Raw genomic sequence first — 13,042 nt, forward strand, 5'->3', positions numbered from 1 at the left:
TTAAAAGGCGTATGAAGCAGTTTTCAACAGTTAACAGTTCTGTTTGTAGGTTCAAGACAGATATGTAATCATGTATCCCTGGTTTTAAATCCTTGTTACAAGTCCTTCTGGGGTAAAAGATAGGCCTCTCACCCGGACTTTTTTACATTATACTCTTATACTCTCTAGCATTCTTAGACCCCTTTTAAAGCTAATTTAATCCATGCTAATGGACGATTTAACGATTTTTTTTTTCTAGGATGGGGGCCCCCTTTGGAGTGAGGACCCGTCGTCTTGGTTCAACCAATCCACATGTTCTCTCTGGGACGGTGTGAAAATATGAATTGAGACATGCTGGCTGTCAATATTGCATTAATTTTTCTTGTGTAGAAACATTACAAATGTCCTATTTGTTTACGAGTTTAGCACAATTAGACATTGCTTTCATGTGTTTCAAGTTTCGGTCAAATTGGTGGTTTTCAAAGTTCAAGGTCGGAAAAATTAGAAGTGTCCTTTATTCACACATTTTCGCCTCTAGTATTTCAAGGAAAAATGATTTGATATTTACATAATATTCAAGGTCCAAATTAACCACCGAAAATTCCACTTGAAGGACTTAACTTTGACAGTAACCAAAACATACTAGTTGTTGTCTACAATCATCCTAAGGAGTTGTTTCCCATTTCATAGTTTTTCCAAAATTTTTATTGTTTGAACACATGAATTAGAAAGGCAGGACAAAAACGATTTCGAAAACTGTTCTGTTCCACTCTTAGCCTCCATCATCAGGTCCGAAAGAGGGCCGGGACAGGTTGCAAAATATCTTTGTAATTGACCGACTCTACAATGGCTATTGAATCTGATTGGTTGTGAATCCACATCCGTTTTTGGTGATGGGAAACATTAATTAAAATAATTCAGTTTTATGACGTTGTCTTCAAATTTTAATTCATTGCTCGAAATGCGATAAATAGGTTGTAGGTTGAGCGCTCACTTCAGCCTTTTTTCAATGACGCATTCTAACCGCTCTTTGTCAGTGTTGCAATTCGTTTAAGGGACTAATCTGGAAATGGCTTTAAGTTATTTCAATACGATAAGAAATCGAAGCCCCGCATCTTTCAGAGTATGCACACTGAACATGTTGACAATCGAAACACTGTACACAATACACATCGCTTGTTGTTGTCCATTTTTATTAACCGAAACAGTTACAGAAAAGAAGGAAGCAAATTCTCAATTTTATATAATCAAAGTCATACTTCCGTTTGTTTTTTAATATTATATATAATACATAATAAAAATATCATTGCTTATTGCGTAGTTAGTTAAATAGATAATAGAACTGAAATATACGGAAAATGATAATTTCCCTTCATATTATTCATCTCTGCATAGGTTTTGATATCTGGTTTGCAATATAATGAAGTCAATCGGAATGAAATACAGATCTAGATGTACATTTTTCTACGAATAACTAAACTATATTTTGTCATCCATGATTTAAAGAAATTGTGTCTGGGTCACTGCATTATTCGGCTTCTGAAATAAGATCTGTTGAATAAAATATTTGACTACCACACGAGAGATATTCCAGGATATTCGTTAAAATGCATTATTGTCTATGCTGAATAAGAAATAAGAGATAAAAATGTCCTCACATCATCGGTGGTATGTACCGAAATATCTGGATAATATATTATAATGAAATTTCAATTAAATGGTTAAAAGTGATACAAACCGAGAATATTGATATACAATCAGTATGTTTTAAAAGTTTGAAAATTAAAACATATTTCTGCGATAGAACTCAGACTGTACATATCCAACACGGACATGTTGAGAATCTCTCTTCTCTATACCAGGATCTAATCTATGACCATATTCTGTTGATGAAAGGGACGGAACAATTTTATATTTTTCCTGCAAGAAATTGGTTTTATATAAGCATTTGTATGGATCGAAAAGAAATTTAATTGTATATATTAGAAAATGTTTGTGTACTTCAGAAAATGCAATCTTTTACTGACTCTGAATAATGCAGATAAGGGATTGATGGTGGTTTTCTTAAAGTCTGCATGTGTATCGACGACACTGATACCATCCATTTGCACCATTCCAATTTTCCGTCTGACGTCTTTGAGTCTTGCAATTCCACTAAAACTAATATATCACTATAGCATAGACGTATATATTTGTTATTAGCAGTTCATTGCGATAATAGAAAACACAGACATTTGTTGGGAAATTGGAATAATGTAAATACTACACACAAATAGATCAATGTAACACTTATAAAAAAGTTAGACAATCACTTTACAATACCTTTACAGAAAAATTTCTTTCCTCCATGGAGAATATAATAATTACCTCTTGATGTATATTCAGCCCCAATGATTTGGCATGTTCTCTGTCATCTCGGTGTAAGATTTGATTAAAACCCTTGTCACTATCAAATATTCTGTCATAAATACTCTGTCTTGTTGTCTGAAATAATCGAAAGAACAATGCCTGATTTCATAAAATTGAAATCCAGTTCTTTTCAGTTAACATTTCATTAAAGTAACATGAAGGGTAGAGATTTTTGATTCCATTCACAATGGAAAGTTTAGTCAAACTTTTATTTATTTAGGAAACTTTTACGTTGAATCATCAAACAATTTCTAACTTCATTAGAACACCACACCCAGTTCTATCGCAAGAGTTTCACTCCAACCTGTCATAGCCTACATGCCACGATTCAAATTATCATATTCCAATTATCAAAATGTGTACTATATAGGCGATGAAGTTAATGATACCTTGACGGTTAGTGACAGTTTCTGTCAAGATATAATTGAGGACTTTTGGCTTAAATTTGAAATATTTCAGTATTTGAATACGTTTCTATAGGCAGTGCTCCTTTAAGCTATAAAATAATCAAACCTCATATTTCCATGAACAGAACAATATTCAAAAACAAATTATAAAAGACAATATACTGTTCATTCTACACGTGTACAATTACTCTATTTTGTAAACAATACCTACCTGGTTATTGTGATTGTCCTGGTTCAAAAATACAGGTGTGTTGAAAACCGTTCTTTCCGGACTAACCTTCCTGCGAGTAGGCACGAACGAATATGCCGATATCTCACATGGTCTGCCCTCTAACTTAAATGTATCTGTTGGCGTATTGACAATAATGGAACTGTTTGCCATAGTGGCGTGAGGCACTTCAATATTTTGGCGAAATCACGGAAAAATTATTTTTGTTTACATGTAGTCAGGAAGTTATGTTTGGTCATCCAGTCATTCGATTACTTTAAAAAGTGTAGTCTTGATAACAGAGACTACAATAAAGAATGTATGGAAGTATGTTAGATAGTCGAATTATGCACGCCAGTCTATAATGTGTAAGTGGGTTGCGTGGAACAAGTTGAGACACGATTACTTATATTAAACAAAATAATACAAGTTAAGTTATCGAGCGTTTAATGGCATGCTTTGTGATACGATTTGGTAAAATTAAAAGTGGGGTGCCTAATTGAGAATGTTTTGACTTCCAGGTTGATGCATTGAAAGATATATTATACATTAACTATATATTGATTTACTTGATAATTCTAATCACGAAGGGAAGTAACTTTTTAAAAATTTAACATTCTAGACTACAAACGGCCTACAAACGAAAGTCCACCTTAAAGTCGTTATTGAAATTGAGTTTGACGTCCGATTTTTCTGTTCAAAATTTGACTTATGTAGACGCTATGCAATGCTTACTAATCGAACGATGTATGTTCGGGGACGCTCCACCATTTTTTTAAGAATAAAAAGGCCATCAGCACTATTTCCAGAGATCTGAGACACAGCGTTTTCTCAAAAATTATTTTTTTGTGATAATCGCAACTTTTACTTACAAAATCAACATGGGGCTACATATAATCCGAACGCCCTTCGCATTGGCATACATATTTTTATGAAGGTGAAACTAACAGGATTTCGTATGCCCTACTTCAGTACCTACTACAAATTCGACCTGGGTAAGAAAATAAGATATTTGATACAGCCTTGTTAATTTATATATTTTTTATTAATCTTTAATGACATTTAATGCCATAAATTTGAAATTTATAAGCATTAAGTCTATATTTTTATTGTAAATTTTGTCAGTGCAGGTTGCTTCCCTTGAAATGCTAAATTTGTTTATAGTTGTGTTCCTTAACCTTTTAGAATCTTTTATTTTATCAAATGGTTTTTGAAAATTTAACAAAGCTGTTGTGTGGGCGTATGTTTACCTTGCCTGGCAAGCTCTCTTTTAAATAAATATGCAGAAGTTTAAACAGCTAATTCACATCATAGATAGACTTGAAATATTCTTATCAATGCTGTAATCGAATGTAAACACCAATCTAATTAAAGTAATAAGAATACAATTTCGTTTCGTTTTTTTTTCAGTTTCGAACCTGTAGAATACTCCAATTCGGAATTTTGTAGCGTCGTATTATCTAGAATCAACCAGGAATGGACTGACATGCTAAGGAATCTCAACACCCCTAGATACCAGATTGTTCCGAAGACACCAAACCAAACAAACCATCCAGCTGTAAACATATGCAAACTGGTAACCAGACAACCAAACCAAGAACGAACTACGAGACCGTAAGTTCAACGCTATTAAATGTCGATGCAACCATGTCGACAATAGGTCGCATCTCATCATTCAGCGCACCAAACTGAAACCCGCTCGTGAGCTACTGACATTGTACCTGAAAACAAACGGCATACTACTCACCATACAGAATGTTTTGATTCCACAAACGGGCTAGTGGTATACGATATTCAGACACATCTACAAATTTATTACCAAATCTGTCTTGAACTGATAGGCTAAATTTTTATTCCAAATATTTCTGAACAAGTAACAAGTTTCACTGTAGAAACATACGTGAACATCATTTCCCACCTATCTTTATTGAATCAATCAATTTGAATCATTCCAAACTACGACTACCAACAACTACCTAGTTTGCCATATCAGCATCCGTTTGAAGCGAACGTTAACTTGTCATCTACCTACCTAATGGAAACCCACCAAAAATAACGAAACGAAATTGTAATCAAATTTGATAACGAAAAAGATTAAGGCACTTATTGTTCTACGAGAACTAAGCAATTCATAGACTGTAGATTGTAGATTTTCAACAGTACCGTAATAACTCTGGAAACTTAATTCATAATATTTTCGTTGTTGCATTATTTGATGCTTAATTCAAATTTTTATATAACAGGACAAAAGATTATGAGCTTGGTTTCGCAATCGACTACAAGTAATTTTGGCAGTCGTAAAGGCTTGCCCTTCAGTGGCTTGATGGTAATAATGGAACGTTAATCGAATATTCGAGTATAGTAGGCAAACTACGAAATTACACTCTGGTGTCCGTTTTATCGTTCACTAAAGACGAAACGGTGTCGTTTTTATCGTCTATTTCAGTATTAATTTTGGTTTCCTGAATTTTCTTCTCTCCAATGATATCTTCTAGTGCAGTACCCAGTGTTTCGGGTAACCAGAAAAATGTCATAACACCACTTCCTCCCAGTAGAAACGCTGTTACAATATATGGAATCATTTTATTATCAGTCTGAAAACAAGCAAAATAAAAATTATTTAGTGATAAATTACATACGTACGTAATATTTGATTCGCGTGTGATTCGAATCACAGGAATTCTTTGAGCGATCGAAACCACTCCGGAGTATCTACAGCTAATGACCGAAGTATGTTGACGCTGACAGCTGAAGGGGGTCCGATAGATTTAACGGAAAACTACAGATTACGGACGAGATATGGGGACCAAGACGTTCGCGGTATCACAGTTTGGAAGTTTTGTTTTCAAGATGTGTACAAACAGTAGCAGATCACTAATTCGATACCCGACCCTAGGAGGCCTGAGGCGATAGCGTCAAATCTTCCCCCGGATGTAATAGTTAATGGTGGTCACAGGAACTAGAAATTATTCGTGAAAAAAAAAACAACCGATCGACCAAAGAAATGATAGGGTATTATTGAGACCAAAGCAATCCTTGGTGAAACAGCTCTATAATCGAATTTAGAACGTCCAATTTGTTCAGGCCGTTTGAAAAAGGTAATTCTGGGTAAAATGGTTTAGATAGTTGGACACGATAGATTAGTCATATTCAAGTTGAAGACTATTGCATTATATTATGACATTAATTATTCTACGTACCAAAGAGAATATAAAAGGTGCTGCTATTCCACCAATTCGTGCTGCAGTATTTGCTGCTCCATAACCAAGATTTCTAGAATAAAAACATACATGTTATTGTTGCGCATTACTTATAGGATTCTTTCCTATTTCCTTTCAATTTCAGGAGATAATAAGTATTTGTCAGGCTCTCGTGTACAATTGTGGAAAGTTTTCAACGAGATTTCTGTAAAACCTGAGTCCATAAATAAAATTATTGGTCGAAAAGGTCAAGTCACTTCCCTTGAGATACGCAGCCGGAGCCGATGTTTAAAATGTGGCAACTCAAGAGATATTGTATTCTGTTTTATGCTTTGAGAATAAAGTTCCATGTTCATTAAAAAATACTTTACTACAACGTTCGAGATTAACTGCAAATTTCCATCATTAAAATTTAATTGATGTTATTCATCGGAATTATTAAAGGTAGTTTGACATACCTCACTACAGTTGGATAACTTTCATTGGTTAAAACTATTAATGCTGCCCAGGCCTGACTAGCAAATAATTTACATGCAAGAGATAATACGGTAATAACTGTACCCCCTGTGTTGGAAAATACTGGAAAAGATGAACAAAAAAATCAACCAAAGAATATGGTAAAAGCATATTATTGACTCATTATGGTGGACCTCTAATGTCCTAAAATTAAACTGACCCACCAAATTTGACAACAACTGTTTGACTGGATATATTGTCTACGAAGATTTTAAATCAGATATATCTTACCTGTATTTTGTATGATAACAACTAAAACACAACAAGCTGCCCCAGCTACAAAATTTACTATTGTTAATATACGGCGGCCATATCTTGAACATAAAGAATAGTTTTTTTTTAATAAAAAAAAAATTATTACAAAAAAAAAAATATAAGATATTGGAGAGCTTCAAGATAAATCACAAAGTGGCAAAATCTAGAGCAAAAGTTTTGTGGTAGTGGATTCCTCCAAAGAGAAGCTCCATCAGGTGTTTCGAAAAGAGTAAGCATGGTCTGCTTCACGCAACATCCGCCACTATATACCACAGTGGTAAAAATCATGAGATACAACCAGATCAATTCATGTCTGACCAAACAAGTCAGTCAAAATGTCAGAAACAGATCTTTTTTATTTATAAAGAAGTTCTGCATAACGACCATGAAATTTCCTACATGACATATGAAAGATACTCTTTAATAAAGGGACAGGTGCGCCATTTCATTATTTCCAATCATATTTTAGTTTCATAAACGGGAATTCTTTTTAGCTTAGCCAATCAGTATAGTGTTCACAGCTCACCGTCGAAATTTGAGACTCGAATCCATGTGTGTCCAGGATTATCCGCGTTTCAATGTTAACATGACGACTCGTCATTTTAAGTTATGCTAAGATACATAGAAAAGACATATTATTGAAATAGTCACAAAGGTTCCTTTAGTTGAAGTATTTTGAAGGAATTATGTGATTTTCGTATATTTCTAGTACTTCTGACGACTATTTACATACACTCAAGACTAAAATCAACCCCCCAGAAATGGCGCTTTAATTAGCATCTATTTCATTACAATCTTCCAAAATCTAATTAAGATCTAAAAAGAACAATTCCATATGAGTTGCTAGCGAGTCAGGTACTCTACCTTGGTTGTACCAAGACAAGTCAAATTGTCTTCAAACCATAGATGAGAAACAAAAAAAAAAAACACTTAACATGCCCGTCTCAATAATGAAGACTTACTTACTTATTCATTAATATAATTGTTGGTAGAAAAAGCGGAAATTCTAGTATATACATAAAAAATTGGTTGAGGTAAAAGTCTCCAGTGAATTTTCCAACACCAAACGAAAACCCATAATATGATGTTGATATACACCACCTAGATATAGAATATGTTTTTTTTTTATAAAATATTGCTAATATAGTCCGCTTTATGGGAATCGATAATAATTCTATTTGCGAACTGGTGTTGTGAGATACACGAAGAAGCTGCTACCTCTTAGTTAACTCATAGACGTGCAGTAATAGTTTGAATATGAAAATGATTTCAATACTAATGTCATTTCAATACGAATGACACATTCAGGGTTTTCTTACATGAACTTTAACCTTTGATGATGGACCATATTTTATGCGAAATCTACAGATTACATTTGACTTGACACATTGACATGTAACGACGATAGCTTAAACTGATATGATGGAAGTTTTATGTCAGAATGTTTAAAAAACTGATTTATATAGGTTGAATGTCTGTTTATTAAAGGGTAAATTTCGCCATCTGTTTGACCAACCATAACTTTGAAACTAGTTCTTTTAGTTCAGCTAATCAGTAATATAGTGTTCACAGCTCTTTGTCCAGATTTGAGCCCTTAAATCTATGTTCGTCCAGGATTATCCGCGTTTGAAGTTTAAATGACGAGTCGTCTTTTCTTGAGTGTCTAAGAGGTATAATTTACATTATATTCAACACCCAAATCAACTCCCGAAAATGTGGAAACACCCTATGGAGTATGTAATATATCGAAAAAGATAATGTTTAATTGCAATTTAGACTGAAAGTTATAGAGAAAAAAGTGTTAAAATCGGATTATTTATAAGTTATTTGTTCATAAAATAAATATTATTCTCCCTATTGAATGAAAATTGGAATCAAGAATGATTTACGTGCACACAAAGTAAATTATTGATGTATATAGAGAAATCCTTATTGGGCAGGATGCAATTACGTTTAAAAATCGTAGTATGAAAACTCTCTGAAAAAGACAATGTGTCCACAATATGCAAATCTAATAAAACCTAAAAACTATAAATTTTCCATTCACTGAAATTATGTAGGATACTGCATGATTGTGTTTCATTCATAAAGTTCAAGTATTTTGCAAATGCAAGTGCATGGCTGACTGTAATAATAATGATAACTGTTAAACTAAGGTGAAGCTATTTGCAAGATATAACATGTCTACCTAAAATAATACGGTCAGAGGGTATTAAACTAGAAATTTTCCATTCTATGATATTATTTACTTCAACAGTCTCGTTCATAAGTTCAAAACATGTCCGTTAAGTGTTATACAGTAACTTTGATCTGCATGTATCTGCAATAATTTGTGATAACTGTAGATGAACTGTTACACTAAAGTTCGGCTGATTGCAAGATATAACATGTCTGACCTTTGACATAATACGCTTTACATTATGTTATTGTCTGATTTCATTGTCTAGAACCATAATTTTTACATTAAATCATATACGTTGGGGTCAAACAGCGGTCAGAGACTATATTCAATCTACCCCTATTTAATATGTTCATAAGTCAAAAAAAATTAACATTAAAATATATATATTCTTACCATACTATATGTACTATAATAGTGTGTTTGGCGAAAGAAAATCTGTACAAATCTAAATATGTATATTGTTTTCCACCCTTTGTCCTTTGTTGTTCTTCTTCCATTACTGCCTGGAGGACACTCGTTGCATTCGGGGGTTTGGCACGTCCGTTCCATTTGGCTATACGTTCTACCACCTCCTCAGCCTCCTTGATTCTCCCCTTCACTGCAAGCCATCTCACACTCTCTGGAACAATACTGAACAAAAATAGCATTGTATTAGATGAGTATTAACAAGTTTTTGATTATGAAACATTGTTAATATTTGCTAGACAATATAAGTTAATAATTGACAAGGCTTGATTGGTTAACTTTATAATGACTTCATAATACTGAGCAGGATTAACTGCAATAAAAATGATGCGGAGCCGCCCGCGGTAAAACCCACAAAACGATCCATTCAGTTTTGCTTTGAAGCGTGTTTCAATAATCATTTAATTTAATGGATTTAGTGTCTTATATAGAGATTCTAATTTTAAGTCATGGTACCTGGTAAGTCCAACTGATGAATATACACGTATACACTTGATGGTCAAGTTTGAGACTTTAAATTTTATGTCCATCCTAAGAGGTCAGACTGATCAAAACTAAATATAAGAATACATATATACTTTTTCTTAAACGCCCAAAGTCTGTAGCAAACGGGGCATCCGTTTAGAGGCTGTTTCCATTCTGCCCTTTCAGAAAGTCAAATAATGCTTACATAATTAATGGAATATTGAGAAGGAAGCAAAATACTATTTTATTTTCATGGGAGGATTTGAAAATTATAGTTTTGGTTAAAGAGTTGGGTCTATTATTATTATATAATGTACAACAGACTGATTTATTACATCTGTGTGTGCCTAATGTTTTCAAACATACACACAGAACAACTGGTGTAATGTGTAACTCGTGACAATATAGGTCAAGTTATGTAGAACATTAGTTATTTTATAACATTTCTTTTCAGCGTATACTACAGCGTATTTCAAAACAGTAGTTCACTATCCACATAAATAGGTTTGAAATAAGGTAAAATGTTATATTTATGAAATTTATGAAATTTATGATATTTGAATGGTAACACCGAACAAATGGTGGTTAGGAGTTTTAATATCGGTCGGCGTGTGAAAGTCCAATGACCTTGAATAAGTTATCTACACTCATAATTCCAGTCTGTAAATGGATGCATTTAAGACCAAGGACCAGTTGATAGAAAGGACCCTTATAACTTAATTAAAAGACACCATGCAAAAAAAGTCCAAGTATCTTATTGGTCAAACTGAATTGGTAAAACAGTTAATTAAAAACGGACGGAGTGTACTAATTGTAAAGTAAGCATATAAACTATTTTTAGATTCATTATTTAGTATTTAGAGAATACACATATTTCTCCACAATTAGGCCTTTATTTTACTTAAATCCGTATAGTAGTTTTCTAAAAGCTTCCAAAAAGCATAACGAACATAAAAAGTTTAGCAAAATTACGTAAACGTTTTGAATATTTTTGGCGTTATAAAGATTTAAGGCTGGGTGTTTTTTAAACATTCAGATACGTTAAGGGACACATTTCTCTAGATTTGGTGTATAGTTTTCACAAATTTGATCCAAAAAAAGATATAACGGAAGCGTTTTATTTGTTGAGGCTCTTGGTGTCATCCTGGGATATTTTAATTACCACAAGTTTCTACCTCAAGTAAAAAGGATATAATGAACGATCCCATAACTAATGTTACTGCATGTAAATCAATCCCCACAGAGATAACATTTGTGTGGCTTTGAATAAAACTAGATGATAATGAAATGAAATTTTGATAATATACTTACAACCAACCTAATAAGAATGGTAGTGTGAAAACACCAACAGCAACATGTACATACTGCCAACTCCGCAACAACCAAGTAGAGAGTGATAGGAAGCAAACACCAGTTGCCCAGAAGGGTACTGCAGTTAATACTGGTCTGTACTTATAATTAATGAATTCCACCAGAAAGACACAAACAACTAAATAGGATCCGAGACTCACACCAATTAAGAATCTCATAAAAGCGTATATATACCAAGAGTCCGAAAATATAATAAGAATGGTAAGAGCTGCTTGGCTTGCCAGGGTTGTGTAGTATGTTTTTTTTCTACCAAACGTTTCAGCACACTGTCCTCCAATTAAAGCACCAAGTAAAACACCACCCATCTGGATCGAAGATATTGATGGTGTAATCCATTTCCTTTCACAAACTAAATCCCACTAAAAGAGAAAAGAGATACGGCGTTATTTGGTTCCAGAAAATTAATTGTTTGATAAAAGCTGCTGCTGCTTCTGTTATAATCAAATGGAAACGCCAGTGTTATATCTGTTTAAGAAAAAATATATAGAAACTTGGTATTTTCTTTCAAATTATTTATGCATCAATATTTTGCGATTGTCAAGATATTACAATTCTTTACGACTATACTTGCCTCAGGTCGTCTATTCTCAGCAAGTCCAAAGTCCAAAAGAATAGTTTTATAATAAAGCGATTAATAATAAATCATAATTCTATGATGCCAAACACTCTTTTCGTTTTGTTCGTTATGACGCATTATCTTACTTACTTCACTAACAACTGTTGAAATAGTAGGATCGTAAACACGTTGACAGGAAGAGTTGCTGCTCTCTGGAGAAGCCTCACAGTGTTGGTAAGATGAGTTCGTCATATTAAAGATTGTCTCCCCTTGTTTAATACACCACCAATCAGGAATTAAACTACCGTACGCCATTATCATCATATTATATCCAATACCTATTAATAACAAATGAATTAGGATATTTTAAAGATATTTGTGCACTTCCAATGACGCTTCGAACATATTACGAAGAACTCTAGATTACATAATACATGAAGCCTCATTCAAAAAGTAACTTGAAATGATTGCATCAGTTCCAAGCAAATTATTAGATCTTGGGTGCAATCTCGTGGCCAAAGGTGATACATGTTAAAAATATTGATGAAAGTGAATAATATAAAAAAGGTACATTAAATGATAACATTGCGTTCTATAAAACTCATGTATATTGATTCATCAGACTACAAATGCACTCAAAAGTCAATTGTATTTAACTTACCTAATTTAGGCGTCATGACCACAACCAACATTATTAGCTGGAACTTTCCAAAAGATCCTATATCTTCTATCAAATTGTCTAAATGCATTCTCGTCTCTGCAATAATACAACGTACAGTCTAATATATAGTATAATACATAACATATTAGGCAACAATCCTGTCTGTTATGTCTATAATCGCAAGGCTTTCACTTTCAGTACACTTTAAACGGTAACCACCTTAACTGTAGACATCAAATAGATATATTTAGTGGATATCATATTTATTTTTTCAGTTTGAAACAAAATGTATTGTTTGTTAAATCGCTGCATGAGGCATTTGCCTTGATGTAGTTACGGTCCTTTCGTGGATTCTTTAGTAATAAGAA

General features: G+C 33.4%; 2 protein-coding genes across 2 annotated transcripts in view; both read right to left on the reverse strand.

Moving 5' to 3' along the window:
- Positions 1-1,761: 1,761 nt before the first annotated feature.
- Positions 1,762-2,475, reverse strand: LOTGIDRAFT_142949 (hypothetical protein; the record flags this gene model as incomplete). The annotated part of the gene is made up of 2 exons (XM_009052596.1): positions 1,762-1,899; positions 2,347-2,475. Coding segments are annotated over 2 exons (267 nt in total), but the record flags the coding sequence as incomplete, so codon positions are not given.
- A 2,436-nt stretch (positions 2,476-4,911) lies between these two features.
- The window catches only part of LOTGIDRAFT_239057 (hypothetical protein), a 12,856-nt gene continuing 4,725 nt past the window's right edge, over positions 4,912-13,042 (reverse strand). Inside the window, exons 2-10 of the mRNA XM_009052597.1 lie at positions 12,675-12,770; positions 12,164-12,351; positions 11,398-11,816; positions 9,550-9,786; positions 7,941-8,075; positions 6,951-7,033; positions 6,662-6,782; positions 6,204-6,276; positions 4,912-5,597 (exon numbers count right to left, since the gene is read on the reverse strand). Of these exons, the coding sequence (XP_009050845.1) occupies positions 5,382-5,597; positions 6,204-6,276; positions 6,662-6,782; positions 6,951-7,033; positions 7,941-8,075; positions 9,550-9,786; positions 11,398-11,816; positions 12,164-12,351; positions 12,675-12,762 (1,560 nt within the window). The 5' untranslated portion in view covers positions 12,763-12,770 and the 3' untranslated portion in view covers positions 4,912-5,381. The remainder of the gene's footprint in view (positions 5,598-6,203; positions 6,277-6,661; positions 6,783-6,950; positions 7,034-7,940; positions 8,076-9,549; positions 9,787-11,397; positions 11,817-12,163; positions 12,352-12,674; positions 12,771-13,042) is intronic.

The sequence above is a fragment of the Lottia gigantea genome (genome assembly GCF_000327385.1).
Source record: "Lottia gigantea unplaced genomic scaffold LOTGIsca_189, whole genome shotgun sequence".
In the NCBI taxonomy this organism is placed as follows: domain Eukaryota; kingdom Metazoa; phylum Mollusca; class Gastropoda; family Lottiidae; genus Lottia; species Lottia gigantea.